Source organism: Euprymna scolopes, chromosome 3 (assembly GCF_053919585.1).
Source record: "Euprymna scolopes isolate OS-2025 chromosome 3, ASM5391958v1, whole genome shotgun sequence".
NCBI lineage: Eukaryota > Metazoa > Mollusca > Cephalopoda > Sepiida > Sepiolidae > Euprymna > Euprymna scolopes.
Genome location: NC_136484.1, coordinates 84,144,851 through 84,157,552, shown reverse-complemented (window position 1 = coordinate 84,157,552; position 12,702 = coordinate 84,144,851). Strand labels below are relative to the sequence as shown.

General features: G+C 34.9%; 1 protein-coding gene across 5 annotated transcripts in view; it reads left to right on the top strand.

Annotated features, from left to right (window-relative positions):
- Positions 1-11,875, top strand: part of LOC145256707 (vitamin D3 hydroxylase-associated protein-like) — a 181,992-nt gene extending 170,117 nt beyond the window's left edge. For all 5 annotated transcript variants that reach the window (XM_080115598.1, XM_080115596.1, XM_080115599.1 and 2 more), the window contains 4 exons: positions 3,497-3,536; positions 8,194-8,302; positions 11,222-11,361; positions 11,706-11,875. In XM_080115598.1, the coding sequence (XP_079971724.1) occupies positions 3,497-3,536; positions 8,194-8,302; positions 11,222-11,361; positions 11,706-11,831 (415 nt within the window). In that variant the 3' untranslated portion in view covers positions 11,832-11,875. The remainder of the gene's footprint in view (positions 1-3,496; positions 3,537-8,193; positions 8,303-11,221; positions 11,362-11,705) is intronic.
- Positions 11,876-12,702: the final 827 nt, after the last annotated feature.

The following is a 12,702-nucleotide window of genomic DNA, read 5'->3' as shown; positions in this document are numbered from 1 at the left end:
AACATTAATGAAACAAAATCATAGATTTACCAGTAAATGCTTCAGATATCAAGAACGAGTAAAGGGTGCTATTGCACCAGTATTTACCCCTTTTATATTGGAAAGGCATGTGAGAGTTTGTTGCCACAGAGAGAGGTCACTATTAATGAGAAGAGGGCTAGAGATCTTGTCGTAACCTGATGTACAACAAATCTTGTTACTACAAATCTCACCAAATCTTGGAATGGAACCAGCAACATTAGAGCAGTAATGGCAGAAAAATGAAATGTTCTGGTGAGGAATATGCCGCTGTAACTAAAAGTGATTGTACTGAATAGGCTTATTGCAGAAACTGACGTGGTACTGGGCCTGGATGTGATAGACCAATTGGCAGGAGCTACCATTGCTAAAGGCCAGGTGAAGTTTGGCAGTTGGAGTGCACCAAGAATGACATGTGCAACCAGGAGCAATACCATCCAACTGTCAAAACTCAAGCCAGGTCTGATTGAGGATGAGGACTTTCGGGCCTACTTTAATGGTGATAAATGGGTAGTAGAGTGGTGATGGACGACAGAATCACCTGTATTGACAAATCGGATTAGCTGCTACAAAAGCACACTAACAGGAGTTATAAGGTCATAGTTTTAGAAGAAAATTGAGAGGTGGATAGATGAAGGAATATTGATACCGTGGTCAGGAAAGGTTGGAGGAATTTTTCCACTCATGGCCATCGTCCAACCTGTTAAGAAGAAAGTTAGGTCAGGAGTTAAATGAGTATGTAGCTTGTCACAAAAAAGATGGAATCGACGTGTGTGAAGAAGTTATGAGGCACGGAGAAGAATGGAACAAGTAACTAAAATCGTGGACCTAAGGTTGGCCTACAAATTCATGTAGACAAAAAGCTATGGCAGTACCAATTGGTAGAGTATAAAGGTTAAGTTTATTGTTTGACTGGATTAAGATTTGGATTGAATTCTGCACCGAAAATCATAACGGCAGTTTTTGGCCAAAGATTATGTGGTACTTGCTTTTACATTGATGATGTACTAGTTGACAAAACCGAGGTGACTGTAAGAGGGTGAGAGATCATGTAAAAACATATGGATTGACAGCAAAACTGTCAGAGTCATTTGAAAATGGAATGACTTTGGAATTAAGACTACAGCGCAATAAGGCAGGAAAGTTGATGTTTGAACAAGGAAATGAGATCCCCGAAACCAAAGATGGCCTGACCAAGAGAGGGCTTTCTCTGCATGTGGAAAGTTGGTTGGCCATTACCCTACAGTTGGATGGTTGCGAACTGCATGCAGTTTATTAAAAGGCAGATGGATACAGACAGTTGGGAGGATGCAAATGATCAAGAAGTACTGCTCATGATATAAGAAGTCATTGCAGAAGTGAGAAAAAATAGGCCCTGTAAAAGAAGAATGGCATATCAAAAGGAGCCGAGAAGTAATATGGAGTAATGCTAGCAGCCTGACATTAAGGGTATTAGCGGAAATAGGAGGAGTGAGTATTGAAGGTGGAGGTGTTTACGGAAAGGGAGCCAGTAGAAGAGGTGTTGGTGGATAACGCTATGTCTTTCCACTCAAAAGTTTTTCTCTAAAGATTTATATGTAAAGGGGAACATTAGGCTATATTTTAGAGCTGCATACTACCCAAGTGATAATGGAATTATAGAGAGGCACAATTGCACTATAATAGCTGTGGCATCGAAAAGCCAAATTTCGCCCCAAGAAGCTATATTTTGGTATAATATGGCACCGAAGACTGGCCAAGATGAAAAGTCAGTGCCACACCAATCTATTTTTACATACAAATAGCAACATCTATTGGCTGTAACAGAGAGAGTGGAACAGGCACACGCGGAAATTACGGTTGGTACAGTGGTGTGGGTGAAACAACCCAGTTCTTGTTGTGACCGCTGGGGAAGAGGTAACTGAAGCACTCTCCAAAATCCAAGTGGCAGATAATGGAATGCCATGTCAAATTTTAGACGTATGGAGAGTTTCCTTGCCAGCAGAGGAAGAGGAGGTTGATGAAGTTCCTGAAGAAGAACCTATATGACAGTCGCACTGCGAACAAAGACGCCCAGCATGAATAGCAGATTATGAGACCAATTATTTATCTTAAAGATTAAGTGATTAAAAAGTAGGATGAACCTGATCATGTACATCGCGCCATCTGTTTCAGAAAAAGGATAAAAAGAATGACTGCTCCTGCTATTTATTGATGGTCATGTGAGGTAACAAGAGTTGGGGGGAATATGCAAATGAGATGCAGTCAACATAACGGTTGGGAATTCTTTCTTTCTAATAATACCAATATATTTAACTGCAATAATAATGGTAAAAATGATTAGTTATAATATAGAATGGAACTTGCAATATGTAATATTGGTGAATAATCATATAAGTTTTCTTAATTTTACATCTTCAAAAAATTGTCCTAAATTGTCTAAGGGGACACATAACTTTGAGAATGACGGTGTTGAAGAGATAGCAAGATATGATATGAGATTGTTTTTATTGTGTGTGTAAGGCGGGGTGGGGGGCATTTTAATTCTTGAAATTTAAAAAAAATAATCTGAGAAACTAATCAGTATCCTCTCACTAAAGAGAGTGCACTAGATAATAGAGCTGCCCTCTACCTTTTTGAGTTATAGTTATTTTTTAATTACTTTAATCTATTTCGATTAGAGTCATAAGAAAATGAGTAAATGTAGAGTTTTATAATATAAGTTATAATTCCTGTCTGTTCACAAACTCTTTCTTTGGTTTTAGAGATAGACTACATATATTCTGGAATTACATTACTCAGAGTGCTTGAGTAAGTGTTGTGGGAACTCACTCATGCACAAGATATGAACTCTTCCAAACTGTATAAATAGAATGAATCTGCTCTCTGCAGAGTTTTTGTTGCATTAAAAGAGTTGCAAATAACTTGGCATGTTATTGTTCTGATTGACTGAGTCAACTTTTTTATTGACAAATGCAAAATGGTGAATACATTGCCTTATGATCTCTTCAACTCTTTTGCTCACACAACTCTAATTTCATACAACTTCAATTAACGATCTCATTTTTATGTATATCATCTTTTAACTATTGATTCTGATGCAGTAGAATTCAATTAATGCTTATCAAGCTATTGACTTGCTTGAAGAGTATTTTTCCCTACAGAAAGCAATGCTTTATAAAAATTCAGATTTTTTTTTTTCACTGTTTTGAAAATTTACTAGAGTAGCTTTACTTAAACAATATGTATTTTGATTGGGATAAAAGTTTTTATTTAAAAATGATTTTCTGCTAAAAATTTCTTCTGTAATAAATAAATTAATGAAATCTATTATCAATAAAAAATCTTGATCAACTCAGATGAGGAGAGAAAATGTTTAAAAATGAATCTTTGCATGTTGCTGAATTTTTATTTTATTTGATTTAACCTGAAATATAAAGATTTTAAAATGATTCAACAAAATTCCTGAAAGTAATTATATTCTTTCTTTTTTTTTTAGATCAACAAGAGATTGGTACAAACTGGGATCTGCCAAAAAGGTATGAAACATTTCCATTTTTCATATTTTCATTAGACATTTGTAGAAAACACTGGAAAGAAACGACTGCGGGAGAAGTAGAACTTTTCAGTTAGAAAGAAATGTGGGGAGTAATCTGTGTTAAATGGAGAAGTAATCAACCATCTCAGCAAAAATAACCTTAATGACACACAATATGGTTTCCGTTCTGCTAGATCTACAGCAGATGTGCTTACAGTTATCTCATAGGATTAGTGAATCTCTCGACGGAGGTAACCTTTCTAGGGCAATTGCTTTTGACATATCAAAGGCCTTTGATAGGGATTGGCATAAAGGTTTACTTCAAGATCTCAAGCTATGGCATAGCAGGAAATGTCTTCTCAATTATTAAATTATTTCTCTCTGACAGGTTCATAAGAGTAGTAGTTGATGGGCAAAAATCAGAAGCTCACAGTATTAATGCTGGAGTCTCCCAGGGATCCATCCTGGGCCCAACTCTTTTCTTGATCTACATTAATGATCTTCCAAATCACATCCTTACATCATTCGTAGACATTTATGCTGATGACATTACCATCTATGGTAGCACATCTAAGACCGTAAACGACCAAGTTCTCTCTGATTCTCTCTCCTCTGATCTTGAGCACGTGGTACAATGGGGAAAAGAGTGGCTGGTTACTTTTAATGCATCTAAAACCAAGCTTCTATCTTTACATCATCTACGTTCTGATCCCCATCTGGCATCAATTAAAATGAATGGTTCTCGTCTTGGGGAGGCCTCATGTTTTGACAAACTTCTGGGCTTGACCTTTACTCCTAATCTTAAATGAAACACGTACATCAAATCTGTTGCCAAGGCCACTGGAAAAATGGTAGGATCCTTCTATCGATCCAGTAGATATCTCACTGCTGATGCAATTCTCTATCTATATAAGAGCCAGGTACACCCAAGGATGGAGTACTGTTGCCACATCTGGGCAAGAGTTGCTAGAAAAGACTTGTCCTGCCTTGATAGAGTTCAAAATAGACTTCGTAGCCTCATAGGATATGTCCTTTTCTCTTCCCTGCAACCTCTATCTCACAGAAGAGATGTTGCGAGTTTGTCTCTGCTTTATCATTATTCTCATGGCAAGTGCTTGACTGAGCTTCAATCTATGGTCCCTCCTCGCCAAACTTTCACAAGAAACACTTGTCTAGCTGAAAACACTATCAATAATTCCCCCCACTCTGTGCCTAAACTTAAACATAGATTCCATAAACAAAGCTTCTTTCTTAGAACTGCACGCCTGTGGAATTGTCTTCCGTTTTCCTGCTTTCCAGCTGACTACAATATTGTTGCCTTCAAGTCCAACGTAAACAAGTTCTTGATGAGCCGTTCCACTTAAGTTAACAAATTTATCGAATTTCCATTACTAACGATTACTATATTGCCCAATTGACAACTATACACTCCTAACCCTTATCCTCGAGTGGTCACTGGCTTTGATAAATGGTTACGCCCATGTAAAAAAAAAAAAAAAATAGATCTTTTATAAAAAAATATTTAAGATAAATAAATAAAAAAACATTTGACACAGAATGAGTTGCCGTGCGCACATACACACACACACATAGCAGTTCCAAAACAGATAAAATGAATGGAAAAGCAGTTTTACACTACTTTTATGTCCACTTACAAAGATTAAAATCAAGATATAATGATATTAAAACTTACATCTAGAATCCTTATTCTAATGTTGATTAAACATTGCATGATTTTTATTCTAGATAATGTCCAAAAATTTAAGGCTTAAGCTTAATAGGTCTGAATAAGAAGTTGAAATTCAGAGAATCTAATGAATATGGATTAAATTTAATGCAAATTTGAAAGTTTGAATTGTCAAATAAGAGTTTGTGCCCATATTACACCTACTAAAATCCCTTTAAAATACTTTAAAGAAATTGAAATTTGGTAAATATTTATTAATTGATGTTTAGTTCCTATTGTTAAAATTTTACACAAATTGGAGGCATCTGAATTTTTACAAGAAGTTGCAATCTCCTTTCCAATCCCTATAAAATTAAACTAAATATAGCCCGTATTACCCTTACATCTACAGGATGGAATGATAAAATTATCTCCCAAGCAAAGGCAACTCAATTCCACTTGATGAAAACCGGTTTTCTTTTTTTGTTGCAAACCATCTACCAGTTGTGTATAAATCCCAAGAGCACTAGGAGCCTTCTATCATGTCTGAAAGTGACACAATGTTCAACGAGCGAGATCAGAGATGTGCCGCTGTACAACTTATGCTCTCTACCGATCCAAGTTATGACAACAGAATCATTGCCAGCACTCTCTAAATGCAAATTCAGACGGTTCAATACTTGAGGGCACAGCTTATGTGGGTCTCGTCGCCCACTTTGTAGAAGGTACAGGATGGCCTGCTTATGTTATAGATGATCTCGTCCTCGTGTGTAGTTAAATGAATTAAATGGTAAGTGATTGAGAAGCAAAAGGTCGCATAATGATGACAAAACATACCAATATATATGAGTGAAAGAATGTAGATTTATTTACATAAATTTACACGAGAAATGATAAGGATATAGATAGAAACATACCAATATATATGAGTGAAAGAATGTAGATTTATTTACATAAATTTACACGAGAAATGATAAGGATATAGATAGAAACATACCAATATATATGAGTGAAAGAATGTAGATTTATTTACATAAATTTACACGAGAAATGATAAGGATATAGATAGTAAGAATAAGAGTTTTTTGAGAAAAGAGTAGCGTTACTTGTGATTGATGAGAGGCTGACGGGTTAGTCAGGAGCGCTTCTTGGTTACATGTTGACTGGTTGAGAGTTCAGCAGAAAAGAGCAAGAAAAATATAAGAAACAGGAAGTGATGTGGCTGTGTCACTCTCCAGTTATCAGAGTTAAAAGGTGACAATCGAGTTAGCCTGGGAGTTTCAATTCCAACACACCTCACATCTTCGAAGTCAGCTTGAAAATCAACACCAATTCAATACCTGAATGTTTTCCTTGTGTCAACACGAGAAGGATCTTTTGCTCTTTGGTTGCAAAATTATAAAGTTGGGAATCTGTACACAAACAGCTGTACTGAGAATTCGTCATCTCCAAGACTTGTAGAGAATAACTACCAATCAGAAACCCTTCTGAAACTAAACATGGCTTCCAACTCAAGAGATTATGGACCCGGCGTGAGATTTTACTTTGATGGATCAGAATCAAAATTTGAATTGTGGCAAGTGAAATTTTTAGGATATTTACAAATCCAAAAGTTACACAATGTAATTCAGGCACAACCTGAAAACAGAAATGACTTTATTGAAAATAATGCAACTGTCTTTGCGGAATTAATGCAGATCATATGAGAGAAGGCCTGAACAATGGTTGCAAAGCATTGAACATATTAAGAGAGCATTATTTATCGAAAGGAAAACTCCAAATTATCTCTTTATATACTGAACTGACATCTCTAAAATGTATGGAAGCCGAGACGATTACAGATTCTATTATAAGGGCCGAAACAACAGCAAATTCATTAAAAATGTCTGGTGAAGTTATTAGCAAGTCTGTTAATCTTCATGGCCCTTAAAGGGTTACTGAGTGATTTCAAGCCATTTATCACCGTGATAATCCAGAAAGAAAAACCCATTACTTTTAGTCAATTCAAGTTGGCACTCAGGAGTTACGAGGAAACTGAGAAAGCACTCAGCGCTTCTAGCAGATATAAAAAAAAAAAAAAAACTACCCAGATTTTCAAAATGCGCGACCACGCGTCACCTATCCGGCTTCATAAAAACCCTGCAGTTAACAACATCACGTGGATTCTTCATCGAACTATCTTCCATTCTACATTACGTCGAAGAAAAAGAGAAAAAAAAAAAGATTGACAAAGGAGTCAACCTCGAAATATATTTCTTAAAAAAGAAACACTCGTTTATTTTATAGAAAAAATTTCATGTTGCAGTTTTTGGCTTCAAAAGTATTTATACATATTTTATCCTTCAAATTTCACTCAGCGCTTCTAACGGATATAAACAAAGAAAAACTACCCAGATTATATATATATATATATATATATATATATATATATACTTAAAAGAGTGTAGCCATCAACAATTGTGGGTTTTTCAGTCTTTTATCATTTTTTATTTTAAAATATTTTTATAACGCATTTCAAGCTTTGTACAGCTCTCTTTTTATATAAAGGTTTTTTAAGTGAAGGGTTATTCTGGAGAACATTTTACATCTAATGATTGTGAGTGTGTTTTTCAGAGAAATGTCAGTCTCAGACTTTTGTCGCCAATGGTTAGCGTGTTGTGGGGTCCAATTAGAGTTAAGTTCTTTTCGAGGGGAGGGGGCTTTTTGGTCCATTTGGCAAAGATTTTTATGATTTTTTTATGACTTTCTTTCTTTTTGATATATACGCGTACACACACGTTTTAAATATACAGTTTTTTCTCTCGTTGGAACAACACAACCATCACTTTAAATATATATATATATATATATATATATATATATATATATATACACACACACACACTTTCTTTATTATTTTTTTTATACAGCATTGTGATTTTGGATGAAAATTGTAACACAATTTCCCACATGAAATTTTAACTGAATAAATGTTTCATTTTTGCTTTATCAGCAATACTGCAAAGAATTCCAAGATGCTTGGCAATCCCAACAACTTGATGCTATTATTTGCCCAGCTCTAGCTTCAGCTTCAGCTGTCAAAGACAAAATGTTTTTTACAGGTAAAGTTAAAGTTTCAAATTAAAAACGTTCAATATTTCACAACTTTATTAGTTCATAAACTTCTTGAATCTCTCCGACCTAATTTGTTTTTGTAGAAAAACTACTTTTTGCACATACTTTTAAAATGTCTCTATAAACCTAATCTTTCATTGTATGCCAAAACAATATGTATTTTACAATTTAATATAATTCTACTTATATGCTAAAAATATTTTTTAGCAACTAATTTGTATGTTATGATCACAGTTGTCTTAAATTTTTAATGAACTCATGCACATATACGTCAGTTGGTGAATTTATTGTGCAGTCATGAAAATTGCAAAATTGATATCACTAAGTAAATTGTAAGGTGTCCTACCTTGTTCTATTTTCAAAACTGATTTCAACATGGCCAGATTACAACAATTGTAATATTTTAGAATGCAAATCTTTCAAAGCATCATACAACATACACGATCATATTGATGAAACTTGTGTTACATTTGTTTTCTATCATCCTTTACTCTCTTATAACGTTTTCTCACCAATGATTGTTGGAAAATGTCCCTCAGTAAATCTTTGAAACCTGTCTCCCTACCATAGTGCCGGTCCTGGATATGACCTTAAACTATATCCAGTGGTGAGGCCCCAGCTTATGAACTTTGGGCAGTGTGGAGCCACCCTTTAATTACCATTGCTCCCAGGTCCACTCTGACCCAGAATGGTAGTACCAATATACCATAAAACAAAAACAACCAACCTACCATGGTGCATCTACACCTTGAGTCAACAGGCCTATTATACCTTTCCAGTAGTAATATACATCTTCTGAATGAACTTCTTCAATGGAACAAAGTTAGCTTTCTTTAGAGAATGTGTGCATTTCTTGTCATAATAAAAATGGAGGAATAAATCTTCATTCTTTCATCCATTTTATTGGCCACCTCATCAAGAGGTAATTGCCTGCCTGGATAGAACATCTGATTAAATATGACAAACAAGGGACCAATTTTGAATAATCAATCATGTCCTTATCAGTACATAGTTATCATTGTATGCCCAACAAAGAAAGGACATAATTAAAATCTATTCATATCCAGGAGTTTCATTCACCCACTATTTGGCTCAATAAATCTTCAATTTCTGCCTTTTCTACATAGTCCCATTAAGAATGACAATGAGAAGAAGGCTTTCATTTCGGGAACTGTGACAGCTCCAGTTATCGAAATGGGTCTTCTGCTTCAGGAAGTGAGAGGGTGGTGGTGAATAAGACTCTGAGAATCTAAATATTATCTATTTGATTCAGTGATTCAGGTTCCAAAATTCATCAAAAATATTGACATTAATTAGTGGGTTTGCTTTCATAACCATCATCTTTATTCATAGCACAATTATCCACACATCATAATTAACCCGACTGCCTACTCTCTCCATAACCTATTTATCCTCTTACTCGAGCTCTAGTTTTTTCTCTAGCACAAGCTCCCTTCCTTGCCCACTCGCCTTGTTCTATTACAAGCATTTCTATTTGACTCTGTATGGTTGTAAATACCCCAAATCATCATCACTTTCACTATCTTCAAGCTCTCAAAACCAGTTCACTCCCTGAATTGCTATCAGCAATCACCATATCCAATACTCAAGAGTATTTCAGCTTGAAAATATGTGAAATATTTACAGAATTCGATCCAAGATTACAGCAATAATGTTCATGTACAAAACTATACATTTGGGGATTCCCCATTATATCATGAACATGAGGCAACAAGGCCGTTTTCAGCCATTAATGCACGAGTACTACCATCTGCTATTAAAAGTGATATACTTGTCACAATTTTATGATAATCACACTAAAAGGCTTAATCCTATTACTTTTAACACTATAAGAATCAGAAAATAAGGATGGAAAAAATTTAAATAGCTTGACATCCCATATCATGTAACAATGGCGCTGTCGACCATATTTTGATCATCTATAATGCATGAGTTGCATGCCCACTTCCTCTTACTTTTTGCTTTGACCGTTGAAGTGACATATTTGCCAAATCCATCCCTTTTTTAATCCATACCAGTTCTATGACATGCAACCATTCTTCTATTCCACATTAATCTGTCAAAGTGTTTTTGAAATAATATGTGATCGGTTGATGCTGCATCCATACCAGTTATGTTTGATATGCCTCTGCACATATTGATAAGTCTATCTTTCATATATCCACATTCAATGTTAGGTTTTAATATTTTGGTGCATTTATTGTAAGCCAAGTAAGCTTTTTTTATTTCTCTTTTATCTCTTTTGCTAATGTATAAAAAGAATTGAGAATTAACTGATAATTCTTAGTTTATTTTAACTGCCATGCATGTCTTTGATCTCTACTAAAACATTGCATGATAATAGATCAAAGACACAGAGTTTACTTATCAACTTATGATTTAATATTAACATTGTTCAAATCTCAAGTAAAAACTGATCAACTAGAGTTATAACTATTAAGTGCACACATGCAGTTGTGTCTTTAAATTTAATAAATTCATGGAATTTAGATTAACATTGATTGAATTCTGCTTGGCACTGTTTTAAAATAACTTATTGCATAAAACCATTTCCTTTTTATTTTTTTAAGCATACATACAAAATGGTAAATAAACATTGTCTCACATTTGAGTTTTAAATATGACTGACATAAATAGATGTGTGACATCCAAATTTGCCACTAGGAAAATAATCCCACTTTTTAACTTTTTTACAAATGAAAAATGTTGCATTTTGAAACCTCTATTAGTTGAATTACAGAACTATGGTGCCAATCTAAAGCTGTATCTATACTTAAATATTGACAGCTGACACATTGTTGCCTCATTAAGGTTTTTAGGCCATTTTCTCCAATATTTAAAGTTCATAACTAACTTAGTCTTAATGATTTGTTTTTCTGTTCCAGGAAGTCCATCTTATACATTAGTTTATAACCTGCTTGATTACCCAGCTGGTGTTCTGCCTGTGACAAAAGTGACTAAAACTGATTCCAAATTGCATGCTCAGTACAAACCAAAGCATTTTGCAGAGAACCTTCTCAAAATTGTGAGTAAATTGTAAATTACATTTTTTCTTTACTTTTCAATCAAATGTCTTTTATGATTCTTTACTTTAGAAATCTTCCAAAGGAACCCAATTCCTCTGCTGCATCACTTTCAACAAATTGAAAATATTTGCATTTCTGTGATCTGGAAATGATTTACGATATAAACTGAAAATTCTTAATGAAGTTCTAGAGTTTAGATTCACATTTCCTAATTGTTTCATTTATTGATTTTTATTTTATAACATTTTTCTTTCCATATTAGCAAATTACATTAGTGGTTTCTTTATATTGAATTTTTGAAAATATTTCCAAAATACACAATTCAAACTGTTTTGTTTTTTAGTTGATGACTGGCGTAACTGATCTCCCAATTGGAATCCAATGTGTAGCTGCTCCATACCAGGAAGAGTTAGTACTGCGTCTCATGAAAGAAATTCAAGAAGGACTTAAAAAAGAACATTCAGCTTGAAGAGAAATATTTCATATTTAATAAAAATCAATTTTTTTTTTCAATTCAATTCTTCAATTTAAGTTTGTTAAACACCTGTTAGAGAAGATTTCAAATTGTTTTTTTTTAATTTTTTTTTATTACATTTTTACCCCAAACAAGGCACATTGCCACTTTGATGTAGGGGCTACTATCAGGAATATAAGCTACAGGGGTACTAGGTGGGGAGTTGGGCAGCAAGATGTTGGTTCACGTTGCACTTGAACTTCTGCACGTCAGTACAATTGATGAAGCAGAAACACGGAAGGGAATTCCAAAGTCTAGCAGTTCTGAAGAAGAAACTACTGAAGTAGAAGGTCTCTTACATCTACGGATCTCTACTGTGAAGGGGTGGGATTTTGCTGTTTGTCGGGGGTGTTTACGTCGAGGGGTACAAGTGCTTGCAGTTTGTCGGAGAATTCACCGTTAAAGTACTTGTAGAACAGACAGAGGGATACTACATTTCTTCGATGTGACAGAGGCTAAAGCTTAGATGACAGTTCAGGACTAATATTAGATTGGCGACTCTCTTTTGAACCTTGTCTAGGAGCGGGAGACTCGTAACAGATGCACCAGCTCAAATATGACAACAATACTCCATACATGGGCGAATGGTGGCCTTATAGAGGTACAGGATACATTTGGGCGTTAGTAGCTTTCTAGCATGGTAGAGAGAACCTACCTTTTTTGCAGCGGTCCTGGCAATGCTCTCAATGAAATTGTTCCAACTCATGTTTCCTGTGAACGTTAGGCTGAGGAATTTAAAAGATGTACTCTCAGATAAAGAGTCTTTGGCCACTGCTATTGGTGGTAGAGAAGGTTTCTTGTAGTTATTGGAGGAAACAAGTTTAGT